General features: G+C 42.2%; 1 protein-coding gene across 1 annotated transcript in view; it reads left to right on the top strand.

The window, feature by feature from the left end:
- Positions 1–21,735, top strand: part of LOC115645022 (serpin B10-like) — a 42,449-nt gene that overhangs the window by 9,300 nt on the left and 11,414 nt on the right. Inside the window, 5 exon segments of the mRNA XM_030549430.1 lie at positions 862–1,029; positions 2,524–2,922; positions 18,240–18,371; positions 18,373–18,417; positions 21,097–21,234. Of these exon segments, the coding sequence (XP_030405290.1) occupies positions 862–1,029; positions 2,524–2,922; positions 18,240–18,371; positions 18,373–18,417; positions 21,097–21,234 (882 nt within the window).

Raw genomic sequence — 21,735 nt, forward strand, 5'->3', positions numbered from 1 at the left:
CAACTTCCAGCCATTGGTTCTTGTTCTACCCTTATCTGCTAGATTGAAGAGCCCTATATTATAAGTTTCTGTTCCCCATGTAGGTACTTATAGTTTATGGAACTCAGGAGTTGCAAACACATAGGAAGTGAAATTGTAAAGGACTTCATGAAACTCCTGCAAACCAAAATTACTTCTCGTGCATCTAAATATAGCACCCCCACCCCGACCCTTTGCACAGCACTGCTCCATAACTGAAACTAAGTGAACTTCCTGAATCCCTGAAACTTTACAGACACTGAGTATTTGTATTTATTATCCATGCGGCATCATTAATATTTATAGAATTCACTCTACAGCTGCTACTGCTAAGCCAGCAGAAAGTCAGCCAAAGGCAGCATTTTTCTTTTCTGCCAGGGTGGAGAAGAGACCAAAGTAGCCCCTGAATGCAGTGACCTTTCTCCTTATACTTAGAGGTTCCCCAGAATTTTCAGTGTTGGGAGCTGTGCGCCTCCCCCAACTCTGTCTCCTCAAAGGTCTTTCCTGTAATAGGAACAAATGTCAGGAAACTCAATGAGGTGATCCTTGCAGAATTTTCTGGCTCCTCTGTCCCACCTTCTATGAGTTATTACACATGTACTGGGGAACAGTGGAAGATGAGTCCAGGTCATGGAAAACAATGCTTTGAGACAAACAACAGGACAATTAATATTTTCTAATGAAAGCACTGTTAAACCATGCAATCAACTTTGGTTCATAAATCTGTATTCAAACTTTTATTCTTATTTCATCTGAAGCAAGTCATACATATTTACTGATAACCCATATGTTTTAAAGAAAGAAGTAATATTTATTTTCTTATGGAGATATATAATTTCACAGACCAAGACTAAACCAGTGCAGATGATGTTTCTAAAAGATAGATTTCCAATATGCTACTTGGAAACAATGAAGGTTAAAATTGCTGAGCTTCCATACGTCAATAATGACCTCAGCATGCTCATCCTATTACCAGATGACATTGAGGATAAATCTACTGGTCTGGAACAGGTAAAACCATTATGATATATTGCTGGTCCACAAAAGTGGAATTTAACATTTCTTCAGTGTGAGACAGCTATGGGATAATGCTCAGAATGAATTTAGCAACATCCTGTACATTACTGCAAATGGTTGTAGACAAAAGTATGGCATACATGTGCCTTTTTGTGAGCAGGATAAGAACTGTGAAGTGAAACTTAGCAGTTCTGACGATGACCCCACCTAGAGGTACAATGTTAAGGGGTATGTATCATTGGCATCAGGGGTGGCTCCAGGCACCAGCCTGGGGTGGCAACTGCAGGCAGTGGCCTGTCGGTCACCTGTGGGAGGTCCACAGGTCCCGTGGTTTCGTCGGCAATTCCACGGCGGGTACACTGAAGGCACGGGACCAGCGGACCTCCAGCAGGCATGCCACTGAAAGCCACCTGACTGCTGTGCTTGGGGTGGCAAAATACATAGAGCCACCCCTGATTGACATGACGTATTATTATCTAGATGAAATCCAAAAGAGCACAAGGAATTTTCCAGAACAAATAGACCAGGTTTGTATCCCAGAATAGCTAACAGCCTAGTTTCAGATGTGATGCAATGAGAGAGTAATAAATCATGAGGAAGTGGGGTGAGGAAGAAGAAGGCTTCTAGCAGGGGGATAATTGGTTTCAACATGTGCATGTCTTGTGGACTCCATAAAGTCATACATGTATTTAGGGAATACTTGATTTTCCAGTGTGATATGCAGGATTTTCAGCATTCTGTTGAGATAACTGCATTAAATGGGAAGTGTAGTACTTGCTATACATTATGTGGTGATTCCCCTAAACAAGAATTCCAAACTGGTTGTTGAAGCCAGTTCTTTTGCCCTGACCACAATCGGACTCTCGGGCCCCTTGCAATTAATGCTCTTCCAAGAGCTTTACTCCCTTTCCCCCTGTTTTCTGGACTCTCTTTATCTAGTGAAATAGGTAATTAGTAACCCACCTTACAAGGACCTAAGCTCCTCACAGTTGGTTCTGAGTGCCTCAACTCAATGGGAACCCAGAGATCTCAACATGAAAAATCAGACGCACCATTTGCAAGAACATCTGGGCAAGGACCATATCCTCTTACTTGTCCCCATGAACACCAATCATATATAATTGCGAAGGGACAAGTCTTCCTTGCAAGCACATGTAGATGTTATATTAACATTAACAGGAGCACTATATGTGCATAAGAGGGAAACATTCCCATGTACGTTTAAATAGAAAAAACAAGGAACTCCTCTATGGACCCAACCCTGCATGTAAGGTCACCTCCCATTTAGATAAACAGGAGCATACGTTACTTAGCACCTTGCAAGATCAAACCCTATTTGCATGTAGCACATCCTATAATGAGGGCAATAGCCATGGATGGTAGCAATACATGTGTTTTGTGCCTTTATGATGAGCTTTTTTCATTTACTCATGATTCCCTTTTTGCTTTTTAATTTTCTAAATCCCTCTCTTTCTTAACTCACTGTAGCTAGAGAGGGAATTGACATATGAGAAATTATCCAAGTGGACCAGCCCAGAAATGATGAAAACGTCTGAAGTGGAGTTGTTTCTGCCCAGGATCAAATTGGAAGAGAGCTATAACCTCAAATCCACTTTGAGCAGCATGGGGATGAAAGATGCCTTCATTCAGAGCCAAGCTGATTTCACAGGGATGTCTAACAATAACGATCTGTATTTGTCACAAGTTTTTCACAAGTCCTTTGTTGAGGTCAATGAAGAAGGCACTGAGGCTGCAGGTGGCAGTGCAGTCGTTGTAGCAGTGAGAACATCCTTAAATTCTGTAAGATTTAAGGCAGATCATCCTTTCCTCTTCTTCATCAGGCACAACAAAACCAACAGCATCCTCTTCTTTGGCAGATTCTGCTCCCCCTAGAATGTATTACTCTCTGCTACCAAATAACATCATTTGCTCACCATGCAACTGGGAAATACAAATTGAAGCCTGAAATTCAAAGCTTAGATCTAGTTGGTGCTTTTAGTTAGAGCCCTGAACATAAGCTGCCTCCATCAGAAGTAACTGTGCCTCAGAGACACGCTGAGGCACATTTTCTTCTGTGCTCCTCTGCTGTACTGAGCAGACTGTAATCTACTGCAGCCCCTTACAGAGCGCAGCATACTACACACTGCACTGAGCCTGCTCTCCTGGCTAGTGTTATGGGGGCCAGAGTCATGGCTCTGTAGTCTCTGTCCCTCCCCACCTATTTCTTCATAGGAGAGGAGAATACACCTCAGCATTCATGCCATGACTGCATCCCCATACTTGCAGACAAGATGGGAGCAGGTCTAAAGCAGTCATGCAAAATGATTTGGGGGAGGATAATTTATCTTAATCTCTGCTACTGTCGCCCATGGACACATTAGACCCAGCCACAGTGAAGTGCTTAATAATTAAGTCTCTTATTCACAGGTATTGCAGGTCTGTATACAAAGGGTGACAGAAAACACAGTAAGTTCTGTTTGCAAATCCCAGGCACAAGGCCAGTTAATGATAGCAATTCAGCATTAACTCTGAATTTCATAATATTTGCCTTGAGTTGTATTTATGAAGTTTTTCTCAATGAAAACATATTTTCTTTTGTTCTTTCAGAGTGTTAAAATAGAAATTTAACCTCATCACATACTGTCCACAGCATTCCATTTAGAACCATGCCATTCTGTCTAAATGACAGATGCTGGACCATTGAGGAGTCAGTCTGCTGGACATACTTTGTACCTTCATAAGTGCTAAGAGAGTTGTTCAATCAGTAACAACACTCCTCATAGAAGCATAGGAAAATCAACATTAGGCCAAATCCTCCACCCACTGATTTCATTAGGAGTGTGATTTGGCTGACTGAAGTGTTATCATATAGACAGTAATGAGTTTGTTAGAGATTTTATTGTCTGACATGTAATAAACTTGGAAGTGTACAAAAAAATTCCATATCTTTAGTCTAAATTTTCACTTTGAAAATTAACATTTTGGAAATTATTGTAATTTCATAAAATCTAAGGCAAAAGCATGTGAAATTCAGTGCTCCCTAGAGGCTCTTTAAACTACACATTTATATTTACTAAGACCATCCTTTACCTCCCTAAGGGCCCAATTCAGTTTTTAGTGCTGTCAGAGGAAGGACTCTGGATGAGGCACTAAACATTCTGACAATGCTCTCTGACAATGTTGGCACAGAGTCAGTTAACTGGCCTAGCCTCCCCAGCCAGTGAACTTGTCATCTTTGTCCATTTCATGACCTGCAGCTGTTTCTAGAGGGCTATGCAGGTGTGTCATGTTGCTCATCCTAATGTTTGTTCCTGTGCCTGATCTTTTAAAAATATTTGTAAATTAGTTTATCTAACAATTCTGATGGGCACAACTGATATGAAAACTTTCACCAGCATGCCTCTCATCTGACTATAATGCTCATGGACATATGATCTAAAGTCTGCATCATTCATGTATTGTTAATGTAATTACTGGTTGTAATTTGCACCCATTCCTAGATACCTGTATCACTAATAAAGTAGAAAAATAGGTTTTCATTTCAAGAATGCAGTGTAGAAAAGATATTCCTGTTATTTACCCAAATTCCAATGTGCTTTTAGCTGATATTTTACTCCGTAACTCTAGTGTATGATTTGCACTTAAAGCAATAAAAAAACACTGAGGTTATGTTTCTACTGTCAGATTGGTGATTTAGTTGATTATAGATAGTGGAGAGTTCGGGGGGCGGGGAAGTTGTCAGTACTGTTTTGTTAGGATATGATATTCTAAGCACTCTTAATATTTACAGTATGTTTTCATTGTTACCATTCCAAAATAATCGTTATTTAACTAGAATTGATTATGCCTAATGCTTAATTTGTAATGAAAGAGGTGCCAGGGCTCAAACAATTTTTTTTTAATTTTCTTATTTTTTATTTTTTCTACATACATAACAGATGCAGCAAGCCCAGAGGTGCCAGCACTGTGAACTGTCAAGCCTAGAGGTGCCGGGGCTCAGCCCTGGCAAAACCTGGCACAAATTAAGCATTGTTCATACTCAGCTGAGACTTTTAAAAATATCATTTTCTTTGTCTGCATTAGGCTGCAAAATGGTGTTTAAAATCATGTTATTTAAAATGTTAGCTAATACATTTGGTAGACACATCCCCTTTTCCTAGTCTAGACAGGGCCTTAGTAACTTGTTTCTATGAATCTGCCGGGAGCATGTATGAAATTTAACCCTAACAGAACAACTCAAAGCAGCAAAGAAGGCAGTGTGTGCAAGCTTCCCTGAACATAACTAGCTCACTAATACAAAGAAAAATACTTACTTTTTTTCTATATGTACCCAAATACAGATATATAAATACAGATTCAGACAACAAACCAAATTCAACCTTGGCATGTACACTGAAGCCAGTGAATTTGAATTCTATTACTGCAGGACTTAGTTTGGCCCAGATTAGATGCTGAAATGTGTTTGTTTTGTGACAGCTGCTTGTGACACCACTGGACCTGAGTTTTATTTGTTCAGCTGCTTAACAAGCCCATTTTCACAGTACTGCTGTACTAGAGTCACAGATGCTGACCAGAACTATTTGTCTAAGCCAGCAGGGTTTATGCTATCTGAAAGAAAGACTGTAAAACTGATTATACCAAAACAAAAATTAATAAATCTTACTTTTATAGACGAGTGTACACATCCATATAAAATACCATAATGAACCAGTTGTGCTCCTCCTTCACAAGTGAAAAATACTCTCTATGCACAAATATCAGGGAGTAGCTGTGTTAGTCTGTATCCCTCAAAACAACAAGGAGTCTGGTGGCACCTTAAATATTAACAGATTTATTTGGGCACAAGCTTTTGTGGGTAAAAAACCTCACTTCTAAATCCTCACCTCTTCAGCTATCTGAAGAAATGGGTTTTTTCCCCACAAAAGCTTATGCCCAAATAAAACTGTTAGTCTTTAAGGTGCCACCGGACTCCTTGTTCTCTATGTACAGTTTACACAATATATATTTGCAGCCAAATCCACCTGACAGTACTTTCCCCTTTCTGCTCCTGTCTATACAAACGAAAATAGATTTTCTTTTCCACTCACATCACTGTCCTTTGGTTTTAGGCGTAAAACCTTATTAATTTTTTATTAATTATTATTATTATGGACTTAGATCTTTTGTTCTGGTAGGGAAAAAACAGCGGGGGGAGTGGGGTCACTGACTTTACAGCACAGCGTAGAGGTCCCTATTAAGTCCCCCTCCCCGCCTGAATCGTTCCAGCATGTCTCTCCTCCACCGAGATCTCTATTCACCCAGCAGCGGCAGCGCTACTAGGGGCTTGGAAAGTGGGGCCGCGTTGAACCTCATTAGGCAAAAGGCAGAGGAAGGGCACCAAGGTTCTCTCGGCACGAGCAATGAGCACGTGCACACGCTCGGCAGTGGCACAGCCTCGGACGACGCGATTGCACGTAACTCTGCCAGAGAAACATCGGTCCTGCAAGGCAGCCCCTACCTCGCCCTAGGCAGCTGCTGCAGGGAATTGGAGACCGGCGGAGGCATGAAACGCCCCGTGGGTGGATCCCGGCGCTTCCGGGCTCTAGGAGGGAGGGCGGGATCCCGGGGGTTGCCGGAGCTAACACAAGCCCGAGGCCACCGCCCCTTTGCCCGGCGCCACTGGAGCCGCTTCAGCGACCATCGCCGACGTTCGGCTCCCTGCAGCAGCCGCCGCCCGATACCGCCCCATGGTCAGTCCCGGCCTGGCGCCCTCTGCCGCGGGGCCCGCCTGCGTGTGGGGCGGGTCCTGCCGCGCTAGCTGCCTCAGGCGCGGGGGAAACCGCGAACCGCGGGCGGGGAGCGGGGCTGGGAGTTGGGTTTCGTTTCCAACCCGGGGCCGCTCGGTGCTGGCGGGCGGGGAGGAGACGCCGGGAGCCGGAGTCCGCCCTGGGCATCGGGCCGCACGGTTGGTTCAAGCAGCCGAGGCCGGGGGGGCCCGTTGGTGCCCGGTGAGTTTGTTTCTCGTCAGTGGCTGCTCCTGCTCCGGGGCTGGGACAGTCTGTGCGCTGGGAGCCGGGCACCGAGCTGCGAACCCGCCGTGTGATGGAAACCACCGCAAGCCCGGGGGGGGGGGGTGGGCGGGAACGGGGGGCAGGTCTGCCTGCGGGTGCATGGGGGGGGGGGCGGAGTCAGGCTCCTAAGAGACCAGACCCTGAACCTTGAATCCGGAGCTCATAACGGGCACCTCGGGGCCTTTCCCTGCCTGGACAAGGTGGCTCTGCCTGGGGCTTCCCCCTCCCAGTAAGCCCGGGTGGGGGAGGAACCCTGTGACTCTGTGCACCTTGCCCTGGGTTTTGCCCCGCCAGCCAAGGACCCTCCCCTGGTTCCCTTGCCGGTGGGGTGGGACGGAGCTGGTGGGTGTGGTGCACGCAGCACAGGTTGCTGGTACTTGGGGTTTATTAAATCCCTTGCACGTACAGGGGCCGGGTCTTGGCTGCTGATTCTTGTGGGACAGGTCCCTGCGATGGGAGGTGCCTGGCACTGCCATTTACTGAGCCAGTAAAACAGGGCTCTTGTCTCTAAATGACTACCCTACAGCACTGGATTGAAGAAGTCAATAAAGCTTGCAGTGAACATACCACGATTATTTTCATAAGCTCTGTATAGTGGCATAAATCCGCACTACCCATGGCAGAACTGAGCCTAAAGATTTTACAATCTGCTGCAAGGCCCGCATGTTGTTTTGGCTGGTATTTCAATAAGTATATAATATAGCCCTATTAGTCCCATGATACAAGAGAGACAAGGTGGGTGAGGTAGTAGCTTTTATTAGACCAACTTCTGTTGATGCGAGAGACAAGCTTTCCAGCTATACAGCGCTCTTCAATACCTTTCTGAGACCTGAAGAAGTTTGAAAACTTGTCTGTCTGACCAACGGACGTTGCTTCAATAAAAGCTATTGCCTTCCCCACCTTTTCTCTCTAATAAGTCTATAAAACAGATAGTACAAATTCATTGGAATATGTGCGCCTGAATTACATTTTAATTGAAATGTTCGGATTAATTTTTTCTTACTCATGCTCATTCTGGGTTCCTCACTTTCTTTTTCTTGTTTTACGGATAGAGCTAACTGTATTTCTGAAGGTATGTGACATTGTGGTCACCAGATAGCCTTATATATTATTTCAGTGTAAACAAGCCTTTTCTGTTTGAGGGCTTGGGGATAGCCACTTCTGGGTACACACTTTAGGCCCCATCCTCAAACAAACCCCGCATAAAGGCCTATTCACTGCTTCATGGAGTCCTACCAGGCTGCAGAGGTCCAGACATGCAGACTTACTGTAAGATTGTGGCCTTAGTTTTTAAGATAACTGTATATCTGCGCAAACATTACAACTTGTTAAATACTGTTTTTGCCTTGGCTCCGATTACACTCCCACACAAGGGGAAGTAGATATAGATATGCATAAACAATTTTTTTATTAGATGAATTTTTAAAACTCAAAACTATTCACAGTATTCAGAGAGTAGAGAAGAGATTTTTGACATTCATTTGACAAAAACTAATCAGTTGGTTGGCTTGTAGATGTCACATTTAGAGTGGGCCTTAAGGAAGGATTTAAATATGGGGATTGAAGTTGCTTTGCAGACTAGCTCAAGAAGGGTGTTTCATGCATGGGAGAAGTACCCACATGGAAAGAAGATATTTGGTAGTAGAGGTTCTTTAATTCAGCAGACAGAGGCATAACGAGATCCTATAGCTGGAAGGTGAAGTTTAACAAAATCAAATGGAAGGTAAAGTGCAAATTTTTAAGAGGGAGGATAATCATTGGAATAATTTACCAAAAGACTCGATGGCTTCTCAGTCAGTTCACATTTTTAAATTAAGAGATGCTGTAGTTCAACCACAGGTTATGGAGTCGATGATGTCCTAGTGAGCATGTGTGAAGTATCTTCACATGCTCATAAGGAGAGTGAAACTCTTAGGGTTATGCAGATGGTCATGAGAGACCACTATGATCCTTAAAATCTGAGTCCTATACTAACTTGATGTTTGCTAGCGTTTGTAGAGTGGAGGGAATGGGGCAGTTTAAGCATGGGGTGTTGTTGGAATGAACAGCCAAAGAAGGTAGAACAGTTATGCAGGGCCTTGAAGTCAAGACCAAGAAGCTTGAACGTAATGGAACACGAGCAAGCCCTTTGATAAACAAATCCCTCACATCTCATTTCCCATACCCACTCCATAACTTTTTTTGCTTGATTCAACTGGATTTCTTGACTAGGTATACGTTAAATACAGTATTTAAACAGATGGACAACCCGATACGCACCACTACCTGACACATGTCTCGGATGCACTGTGATGAACTATATGAAACGAAGTCCTCTGTTAGCATTATAGCCTCTTAATATCTCTGATAGTTTTTAAATGTAATATCAATTCTAAAAAAGATAGCTCTTATTTTCATGTATATGCAGTGAGCAGTTATAAAATACAGTTGATTTTCCCCCCTACTCTTGATTTCAACTTCAGTAACTAGAGGAGAAATACACTCATAGACTCATAGACTATAGGACTGGAAGGGACCTCGAGAGGTCATCGAGTCCAGTCCCCTGCCCTCATGGCAGGACCATATACTGTCTAGACCATCCCTAATAGACATTTATCTAACCTACTCTTAAATATCTCCAGAGATGGAGATTCCACAACTTCCCTAGGCAATTTATTCCAGTGTTTAACTACCCTGACAGGAACTTTTTCCTAATGTCCAACCTAAATCTCCCTTGCTGCAGTTTAAGCTCATTGCTGTTTGTTCTATCATTGGAGGCTAAGGTGAACAAGTTTTCTCCCTCCTCCTGATGACACCCTTTTAGATACCTGAAAACTGCTATCGTGTACCCTCTCAGTCTTCTCTTTTCCAACTAAACAAATCCAATTGTTTCAGCCTTCCTTCATAGGTCATGTTCTCAAGACCTTTAATCATTCTTGTTGCTCTTCTCTGGACCCTCTCCAATTTCTCCACATCTTTCTTGAAATGCGGTGCCCAGAACTGGACACAATACTCCAGTTGAGGCCTAATCAGCGCAGAGTAAAGCGGAAGAATGACTTCTCGTGTCTTGTTTACAACACATCTGTTAATGCATCCCAGAATCACATTTGCTTTTTTTGCAACAGTATCACACTGTTGACTCATATTAAGCTTGTGGTCCACTATGACCCCTAGATCTCTTTCTGTCATACTCCTTCCTAGACAGTCTCTTCCCATTCTGTATGTGTGAAACTGATTGTTCCTTCCTAAGTGGAGCACTTTGCATTTATCTTTATTGAACTTTATCCGGTTTACCTCAGACCATTTCTCCAGTTTGTCCAGATCATTTTGAATTTTGACCCTGTCCTCCAAAGCAGTTGCAATCCCTCCCAGTTTGGTATCGTCCGCAAACTTAATAAGCTTACTTTCTATGCCAACATCTAAAATCGTTGATGAAGATTGAACAGAGCCGGTCCCAAAACAGACCCCTGTGGAACCCCACTTGTTATACCTTTCCAGCAGAATTGGGAGCCATTAATAACTATTCTCTGAGTACGGTTATCCAGCCAGTTATGCACCCACCTTATAGTAGCCCCATCTAAATTGTACTTTCGTAGTTTATCTATAAGAATATCATGCGAGACCGTATCAAATGCCTTACTAAAGTCTAGGTATATCACATTCCACCGCTTCTCCCTTATTCACAAGGCTGTTATCCTATCGAAGAATGCTGTCAGATTAGTTTGACACGATTTGTTCTTTACAAATCCATGCTGGCTATTCCCTATCACCTTACCACCTTCCAAGTGTTTGCAGATGATTTCTTTAATTACTTGCTCCATTATCTTCCCTGGCACAGAAGTTAAACTAACTGGTCTGTAGTTTCCTGGGTTGTTTTTATTTCCCTTTTTATAGATGGGCACTATATTTGTCCTTTTCCAGTCTTCTGGAATCTCCCCCGTCTCCCATGATTTCCCAAAGATAATAGCTAGAGGCTCAGATACCTCCTCTATTAACTCCTTGAGTATTCTAGGATGCATTTCATCAGGCCCTGGTGACTTGCAGGCATCTAACTTTTCTAAGTGATTTTTTACTTGCTCTTTTTTAATTTTAGCTTCTAAACCTACCCTCTTCCCATAAGCATTCACTATATTAGGCATTCCTTCAGACTTCTCAGTGAAGACCGAAACAAAGAAGTCATTAAGCATCTCTGCCATTTCCAAGTCTCCCGTTACTATTTCTCCCTCCTGACTGAGCAGTGGGCCTACCCTGTCCTTGGTCTTCCTCTTGCTTCTAATGTATTGATAAAAAGTCTCTTTGTTTCCCTTTATTCCCATCTGCAAATTTGCAAAACTATAAAAACCTGTGGCAGCTGTCATGATTGTAGGATTTGTCTTATTTAGACTGCGACCATAGATCTAGAAAGTTTTCTAAATCCCAAAAGAATTGTCTGTTGTGGCATGGAAACATACATTGTAATGCAGGGAGTTATCCTACACAGCACAGAGCAAAGGGGAAATACGAGAAATGCTGTTGTATGAAATCACAGAAATTTATTCCCTCTGACATGTAGCAATCTGTACCAGCACGCATACAGACTCCACTGTTTGGTAAACTAAAAAAGCAGCTCCATCATCATAGTCATGAAAGGAATCTGATAGACTAGGCCTAATAGTAGGGGCCGTGATATGCATAGACCTGTACACCACAGAGAGATGTTTTCCTCTAAGGGAGAGAGAGAAGAGTGTTCTTTTCCTAATAGGATTATTGTAAAATGGAAAAGGGCAGATGATTCAGTTACTTGGTAACATTGCCCTCAAACCAGATGGTCAATTAATATCTAAATCAAGCGGAGTCAAACTGTATTCCTGCTATTTCCAAGTTAGAACTATCTCGGAACCAGAATGAGTGTCCCTTTGTACGTTGATTATCTGTTTTAGGGTTTTGATAAACTTCTGTCTTCAGTAATAAGACAGCATGATTAAGAGAGATTGGTCTTGTAATATTTGGTCAGAGGGTTTAGGAGCTAGCAGATCTGTGGTTTGCTTTCTTGTCTCCTAGTTTGGAGTCCAGGAGGACAAAGAACAAGTGCCAGTACTGAGTCTGTTGTTTTTCTGTAACATAATAAATTTAATTTCAATCAACTTGTGATTTAAGTTCAGGATGCTTTTAATAGTGTTCAAAAGGTACATGATGCAAAAAACAAATAAGCAAAAAGCACCGCAGGAATTAAAACTTTAAAACATGTATCACATCTACATGAGAGAGGGATATGCAATTCCAGTGCAGGGAGGGGGTGAATAGGCTTACACCTCATCTGTATCCTCTGGCCCTTTTGTGTAGGTTAGAGTATCCCACGGGGCTTACCTAATTTGTGCCCTATCTGTCTTGGATTGATGGGCCTTGTGGCAACTGGGGAGCAGCCAGTACATAGGAATGCACTAGTCAAGCCTTCTCCCTCCCCCAACACACCATCTAATATTGAAAAATATGGAAAGCAAAAATAAGATTGTCCATTCTCTCTTACTTTGTATAATATAAAATAGAAGAGATCTGTCTTCCCCTCCCACCTCTCAATTTTCTTGATAAGTGGGATGTGAGCAGGTCATTCCAAATGTGGCCACAGGGGCTTTGTGCAGCCACAGACCACCTGGGTGGTGATGGAGGAGGGAGAGCAAAGCATTATCCCCTCTCTTCCTGTTGCTCCTGGATGTACTACACTGCACTGCCTCTGGAGACAGGTAGGGCACAAGGCTGAAGGAGGAAGGTGAGTTCTCGACCTATGGGGCAGGGGCACAGTGGGGGTCAGGCTTCAGTCCTGGGGTGATTGGGCAGAAGGCTTGGGTGGTGGGACTTAGGGAGCCTGGCTGTGTGGACCAGAGCTTCAACCATGGGGTTTTGTGCCAAACACCTGGCTGCAGCTGAAGTGTTTTGGGGGCTGACCCCTAGCTCTAGCCACATAGCCTAGGCCTGTGGCCAGGCCCATAGGGCTTCAGGCTCCAACCCCTAGCCAAGCGGCAGTAGGCTCCGATCCCTGGCTCTGACCGTGTGGTGCCAACCCCTGGCTGCATGTTCTGACCTCCCAGCCCTGGCCGCTGACCCTGGCCGCGAGCCCTGGATGCTGACCCCCTACCTCCAGCCCTCGATGCCAACCCCTAGCCCCAACTGTGCGACAGCAGGCACTGATCCTGGGCTCTGGTGGTTGCTGTTCCTGGGCGTTAATCCCTGTCAGTGATCGCCAGCCCCAGCTGCTGATCACAGGAGCTGGCCCTGATCGGTGACCCCTGACTGTACATCACTGGATGTCAACTCTGGGCTCTTGCAATGCAGATCTAGCCCTGGATGCAGATCCCTGGTGGCAGGCACTGACCCCATCTTCATGATGGCAGGCTCCGACTCCAAGCCCTGGCTGCCGACTCCTAGCTCTGGCCTTGAAGCAGTGGCCACTGGTCCCAGGTGCCAGCCCCCTCTGTGAGTGCTGACCTAGCCTCTGGTGGGAGCGGCCCTGCGTGCCATCCCCAGCCCTTGTCACGCAGCAGCAGGTGCTAACTCTGGCTCCAGCATGTGCTGGCCCTGGGCCTGAGCCACAGCTCTGGGGCACATGGGCAGCAGGTTCTGGCTCTGGCTGCGAGCACCGACTCCCAGCTGTATGGCCACCGATGGCCCCGTCTGGTGGCAGGACTCACCACCCACCCCCATTACCCCTGGGTCCCCTGCTGCTCACTTGGCTCTGCATCCAACCTCCCCCCTCCCTACATTGCCCCATGTCCTGATGCCTTCCTGGTCCCCCATCCATCCCCCCCATCACTCCTAGCCACTGCTGTTCCCCATCCAACCCCTCCATCCAGGGCTTAATTTGTCCTGGGGCTTGCTGCGAAAAGTGATATTAACAAACACGCAAATATCACTTTTCACAGCACTATTTTTATTGAGTCTGCACCACATGCACAAAAAAAACTACCATAAGTAAATTACAATGATTTGACTGTCTGTGCATATATATTTATTTTTCCTAAAGTGAATAAAGTATTTCAGGAAAAAATGTCAGTGTGACCGCCAGCAAGAGGTGGTAGCTGCACTCTGAGGCCACCAAAAAACTTTGGTGAATCCCTGAATTCTAGTCTCTGATAGAGGCCCAGTCAGTACATGTAGTCAGTTAGACCAATGACAGAAAAATAATCTAAGTGTAGCCTACTACACTAAGCATACAGCAAAGTATGTCTGAAAGTGGAAACTTGGGAAATTTGCAAGGACATGATGGTATTTTTCTTCAAATACTTTAAAAATCATTGTTTAGGTGTTAGCTGATGGAATCAAAACTGAAAGCGTTGTCATTAAAAATGCTATTTAAAGATTTTTAATTTCAAAATTCTGGTAGTACTGGGTTATTACTTTCTGACAGCTGAGAGGAGGAAGATGTGGAGTTACTTGTCTTAGACCACAGTGAAAGTCCACGTCAGAACCAGGAATAGAGCTCTGATTCCCAGTCTTCTGCTTGGATTGCTGGAACAATACAACTTTTAGATGGAATATTACATTGAAAATCTGCTGTTACAATAGTTCAACTGGCTAGCATTTGTTTGTTGTGTGGTATCTAGTAGAATTTTTGCTACTGTAGTTGTAACATACAATGTGATTGGAGTGTGTTTTCCAGTAAGATGACTCCAGTAAGATGAGTAAACTTAACTGCATTCTGTGCAGGGCAATGTTTTTTATTTTTTGTAAGTCCCACAAAGTAACAGCACTAAATATTATTCTTAGTTCAGTGTTGTAGAGTAAATGCCCTTCTTATTGCTTGAGCTCTGATAATTTTCAGAGTACACCTCAATTTTCTAAAGATCAATAAGATAATGTAGTGTAGAAAAAAAACCCATCCTCGTTAATCTCAAATTTAAATTTTAGTTAATCATTCTCAGTGAAACAGAAAAAAAATCTCCAACTAAATGCTTTTTCTCTTTGTGAGTGCCGGAGGGCAGTGGAGACTGCTGCTCTTTTGTACTCTTACCTGAGTTTAACACAGCCGCTGTCATGAGTCAGTTACAGTAACGTACAATATCAAACAAATATACATTGACAGTTTGGCAGGCTTGTTGAATAATGCCGCGGTTAACAGCAAAGCTGATAGCAAGCATTTTTTCTTAGGTTGAAACAAGAATTTAGTAGGATGTGTGTTTTTTCCTCTATTTATGTTAGAGATGGTGAGTCAAGAATGTGAATTTGGTGTAGGATTGTGTTTTGTAGCAATAAACATACCAAAGTTAATTGCTGCCTTAGGATAAAAGATTGGAGAGGTTTTGAAGTTTTTGTTACTGGCTGAGATCATAACTGTGGCTGTAAATTCTTATCTGTAGTTAATCATTGTTATCTCAACTGCTCATGTTGTAGATGGCTGGATCTGTAACTCAGGTTAACATTTAACCCTTCCCCACTTCCTCCAGGTGGACTGTTTGCACTTATTTTCTAACAACCTCAGAAGTGCAAGTGTTTACCTGTGTGTGTGGTGTAAAATTCTCTATGGATTCTTCTTTTAAATTCAGTCTAAGCTTTACAGTGCACAAGTGTCTCATGTTGCAGTGATACTTAGGGTAACCAAACATGGACTGAATCAGACTTTGAGTTTCTGGTAACACTGCAACAGGAACCAATTTGTAATCTCTGAATGTTATAATGACCAACAGTAATTCCTCTCCCCTTTTTTTGAAGATTCAGTGGGGCAATAGGATGGAGTCTGGGATCTAGGACCCTCCCACCTTATGGGGTCTCAGTGGCTAGACTTCAGCTTGAGCCTGAATTCAACACTGAAGTTTTATAGCCCTGGAGCCCTAAGTCAGCTGACCCACGCTAGCCACATTTATGCCTCAGGACTTTCACTGCAGCGTAGGCATAGCCTGTGTGTCTTGCCCAAGGCCCCACAGGAAGTTTGTAGCAGATCAGGGAGTTGATACTGGGTCTTCTGCCTCCAAAATAGCTCTGTAGTCAACAGTCGATCTTTCTACAATAATGATTTCTTTGCTACTGTGCTGTAACTGTGCACTTGAGAAATCCCCTAAATAGCTGAATAGTTTTAGAATATTTTTATTACAAAGTTGCCTTGACAGTTTTGCATAGACTCTCTAGTTTCTTTTAGCTTTTTATTGCCATATCAGTAACCAAATAAATCCCCCACACAATTAATTTAAATTAGTATTGCCTGCTGATTTTAGGTTCTGAAAATACAAAACATTATCAATCAGCTCTAATTCATAGAATAATAGGACTGAAAGGGACCTTGAAAGGTCATCTAGTCCTGTCCCCTGCACTCATGGCAGGACTAAGTATTATTTAGGCCATTTCTGACAGGTGTTTGTCTAATCCGCTCTTAAAGATCTCCAATGGCGGGAGATTCCACCAACCTCCCAAGGCAATTTATTTCAGTGCTTAACCACCTTCACAGTAAGAAGTTTTTTCCTAATGTCCAGCCTAAATCTCCCGTTCTGTAATTTAAGCCCATTGCTTCTTGTCCTATCCTCAGAGGTTAAGAAAAAACAATTTTTCTCTCTCTTCCTTGTAACAGCCTTTTGCGTACTTGAAAACTGTTGTCACATCCCCTCTCAGTCTTCTCTTTTCCAGACTAAACAAATCCAATTTTTTAAATCTTCCTCATAGGTCATGTTTTCTAGATCTTTAATCATTTTTGTTGCTCTTCTCTGGACTCTCTCCATTTGTCCACATCTTTCCTGTAATGTGGTGCCCAGATTGGGAGATTTCCAGTAATTTCTTTATGCACAAGTATATTTACAATGAGGAACTACTGGGCAGCGCATAAAAAATAAAGCCATTATGTTATGGAGATTAGTAAAAAGACTGTAACGTAGACTCCTTTTCACTGGCTATTGGACTTAAACAACCAAATTAACTTCATATAAGCTACAGAACAGGCCTCACATGCCAAACAGCCTTTGTTTTATTACTATGTGTGTTCTTGAATGGGCACATGTTTACTACTCATCTTCATTAGACTTTCTTTAATCCTAAAGATTCTCTCTATACAATGTGAATTAAGGATAATACTCTTCTAAAATCCTCTTGTCATGATTGATGTCAGTCTCCCAACTGGTTGAATGAGAAATGCTGGAAGCAGAATTTCCTGCTTGGTCACTGACAGACAGGAATAGAGGGACTGAGACTATAAAACAAAACCAGTGCTGAACAATTGCCCTCTAACTGAGGAGTCAGGAATGGAAGAGAAAGGATGTTAAAAATGACAAACAAAGAAGGGGATGAACACTTGAAGAGAGAAGATTACAATAAAGAGCTCTTCTCTTACGTGTGTTTCCCTCACCATCACAACCTCCTACTGTGCCTGTTATATTTTCCTATTTCTCTTCCCATTTTGCCTCAATTTCCCATTTTTGCCTCAATCTCCCTATCTCTGCAGAAGTGGCACCCCACCCCTCTGGAAACATATAGTCACAGGATCCACTCTGCTGTGAAATAGAAGACAACGCACTATCCTAGTGGCCTAGAAAGCAGCGAGAGGTAATATGTGGGTTTACCACTAATAGCGTGAATAAGGCAGGTGTTTATAGAACTTTACACCCAAAATCAGTTTTTAGTTGACTAAGAAATTGCCACCCAGACCATAAAGTAGATGTAGTGATATTTTACACTAAAGAATCTAATATAAATTCAAATAATTATGTACCACAAGTTGGATTAAAGTAAATTTTGAGGCATTAAGTATTGCACAATTGTGACTTAAACAATGTGCCTCCAGTAATGACCATTAAATATAAAACAAACATCTGCTGATAAATTTGGATCACCTGTCTAAATATGAAATATAAATTGTATTCATGTGACTAGATAGTTCTGTAAGCTAGATACTTAGTTCCTGAAAACAGTGTATAATGTTACTGAAAATGAACATGAAATCTTACAAAAATTGCAAAGTTTACCAATCTCTAAGTTGTCCCACTTGTTATCTGAAGGCTCTTATATAAACTCAGATTTTGAGACACAGAGAGAGAGAGAGAGAACAACATGGTCCTTAAACTATTGACATTGTGCAATATCCTGAGATGGTGTAAACCCAGTGTAGTTCCACTAACTTCAATGGAGTCATGGTAATTTATACCAGCTGAGAATATGGCAAATTAAAATACTCCTATTTTAAATCTGTATCTTATGTGATCTTTCTTGTGTTTCATCTTACAGGTTCTAACCATGGATAACCTCAGTAAATCAACACCCACCTTTTGCACTCAACCTATTCAAAAGTTGAGTGAACCTGCCAAGACACAGAAACTTATTCTTTTCTCTTTGAGTATCTCCTCTGCTTTGTCCATGTTTTTTTTTGGGTGCAAAAGGCAACACTGCAGCCCAGATGGTAAAGGTATGTCTGGATAACTTGAACCACTTAACACAGCTTTGCTCTAGAAGCTGAACCACAGATCTCTGTTGTATGTTCTGTACCTATGGAAACTCTCATTATCATCCTTGTGTGCCTGAGAGTAGAATTTTGGTGGCACCATACAGCTGAGGTACCTTGAAGAAGAGAGAGCTGTCTAGCTGCCTCAAGAGGTAGAAAAGAACTTCTTCAATTACATTCTCTGGGATTAGTATCAGATTATACTAATCACCTAAATATATCTTAAAACATAGCCAGGAGTATTTTCTTAAAATCAGCCCTGCTTTAAGATGTCATGTTGGGCAACCAAAAAATCACTAGTCGCTTTTGAAAATGTAGGTCTAGTTCATTAAACTCTTAATGCCAACTCCTGCTCCAATGAGCACTCAGAATCTCCAGAGAGAGAGAGGGCCTAAGGAAGAAGAGTTGGGTGCCAAGTATGGATCCTTGAGGTCCCCCTGAAAGGTCAAGCAAAGACCTAAGAGGAGAACCAGGAAACAGTGTCACAAATGCGAAGGGAGAACAAGATTTAGAAAAGAAGAGTGATGAACAGTGGCAAAATTGACAGGAGTCAGGGAAGATGAAGATGGAGTTGAGGCCCTGAGATCGGGTTGCAAAGAGGTTATTGGAGGGAAGGACTTCCATATTGCAGCTACATCCTTTTAGGTACTCTTAGCTTGTGAACTTTTAGTATAGTCTACTAAGAGTCTTGGGTTGGGAAGTATAAATTTCAAAACTAGATTTATAGCTGGCCATTTAGAGCCTTATACAATATTGGGGCTAGGGGAGGGGAAGATTTTGTCTAAACTTGCAGCTTCAACAATAAAATCCGGTGGAGTTGAAACTGATTCCTTATAATCTGTAAGGACTTTTAGAATTGGCCTGTATATGTCTTTTGTTTAGAATGATGAACTACCACACTAGCAGAAGTTGCTAAAAATTACATGTACTAATAAGTGTGAACATTCTTTTGTTCTGTGTCAGTAAAATCTCTTGCTCAAAATATCAACCAGTATAACAGCTCTGCAATTGTCATGGAATTCATATTATGGCATTTTTTAGCAGTTAATACTTGGAAGCAAACCCAACTTTTGGGAGGTAGTATTTTTGTAAAAATACTATCTTTTTAGTGTCACTTTAACTCAAACTGACGATGAATTTTAAGCTTTGATACTAGGGTTATTTATTTAAACTACAATGTTTAAACAAACATCGAGACAAATTCTGCTGTTGCATTGGTGTAAAACTGGAGTAACTATTAGATTTCAGTTAATTGTATCAGATTTACACTTATGTAAATGAAAGCAGAATATGGCCTGATCTTGATTTTAAAACCATTGACCTATGAGACCTGACGTCAGTGAATTTAGCCCAGAGACTTACTTACCATGGGTCTGCTGCAGAGTTATCCCAGACTGCATTTGGTTGAATTGGGCCTGTTGTGTCCTATGGGGACAGTGCCTTCAATAAGCTGCCAGTCTGCCCTGTTGGCTGTTTGGCCTTTTGGGAAGCCTGTGGGGTCTTGGGCTATTTTTGTCACTTTGGGCATTTGCCTGCCCATATGTAGTAAAGCACTGTAGAGCTAACGTTTCCCCTTAAAAAGGCCTTTTCAGGGTGTCTTACTTCACTACAGTGTTTCATACTAGAAGAGCCACCATTCTTGATCTCTATTAAATAAATCTTGCTCATATTAAAGCAAAGGATTAATGTACTAGAGCACTAGGTCATTCCATAACATTTTTTCATTCCACTAACAATTAAGCTCCAATAAGAGCCAGATCTGTTCTTGAATGTATTCCCAAGAGAACCTATGCTAACTATTATACTATCAATCTATTGTGCTATCTTAGTGAAGAAGAAGAAGAAGAAGAAAAAGAATGGGGAATAGAACAATGCAAACATGAAATGATGCAACAAAAATCCATTGTGGAAGGCAAAATGGAGGCCCTGTTGCAAAGGCAGCAGCATCCTATGGGAGTGCTTGAATTGAAGGCATAGTTCCAAAACATTGCTGGAAGCTTTGGGGAAAGGACTGTTGAAAGGGATTCCATCAAGTTAAATCATACCTTGTCTGAATTTTTTTTAACCTCCTAGTGTTGCAAGTAACAGTTAAGATTAGGGGAAATTAAGGGATATTTCCCCCAATTTGCATACTTGTGCATTTGACAGCATTTTGTGTTTCACTCTTTCTTCCATAGAGACATTTTCCCTGTTTGTCAGGTTCTTTCGCCCAATGAAACAAATTAAAATAAAGTAATGATAAACCTACAAAAATCAACACGGGGAGATAGAAACAACTATAGGGCCCGAAGCTACTTTAAATTCATGTTTTGAAACTGAGTAGATTTCAGGTTGATGGATTTTCTTTTAAACTCTCCAGAACTGTTCATTTTATATGCCCTAAAGCTAGAATGGAGTGAGGGGTCTCTTCAAAACAGCTATGTTTATTTCCATGGTAAAATGTTTTATCATGAAATTTCTCTCTTCTAATTTGCTCCAAAAGCGTTGTGTAATGGGAAATCCTTTCTCTTTTAGGGCTGTCTTGGGTGTTCAGGCTGCAGCTTTCATCTCTAAGCTGCTGAAAGGCATTGTACTAACCTGTCCCAAAGCACATGTTTCAGCACATGTGGGTCATGCTGAGTGTATTCCTGTCTCTTTCTACAGGTGCTTGCTTTGGACAAAGCTGAAGAGATTCACGATGGATACCAGTCACTTATTTCTGAAGTTAACAAACCAGGCACTAATTATGTGCTTAGGATTGCCAACCGGCTCTATGGGGAAAAGACGTTTAAATTTCTTGCAGTAAGTCAAACATTCAGCTTGTTTTTGTGTTATAACACATTTGTTAGTTTCAATTTCTGAGTGCAAATAAAGGTGTTGGCTTTAATCTACAGGCACTATATAGTTCAATATCTGACTAACCAAAGCCAGTCTCCTTATAAAATCCATTCATGTGCTCAGCTGATTGTATGACAGTCCCTAACTCTGAACTCTTGAGAACTGGAGCAATGTGTTATCAATGGAAGATCCATCAAACCTCAACTCTTCAGCATTCCATTAATCACTTGGGCATTTTCGGCTGGCAGCTAAGATTTTAAGTATTTCTTTCAGATGCTGGGCTAGGATGGCAGGGACAGGGAGGGGAATGGGCATTGTTGTATGATGTTTTTAGGGGTTCCCCCCCTTAAATTGGACAGTGCATTCAAAGAACAGAGCCCACGATTATTTTTTCAATAAGATAAAAGAGACATTAGAAATAATCTCAGCTAACTCTTTGGAGAAATAGATACTATTGTGTACAGT

This window comes from Gopherus evgoodei, chromosome 2 (assembly GCF_007399415.2).
Source record: "Gopherus evgoodei ecotype Sinaloan lineage chromosome 2, rGopEvg1_v1.p, whole genome shotgun sequence".
Lineage (NCBI taxonomy): Eukaryota > Metazoa > Chordata > Testudines > Testudinidae > Gopherus > Gopherus evgoodei.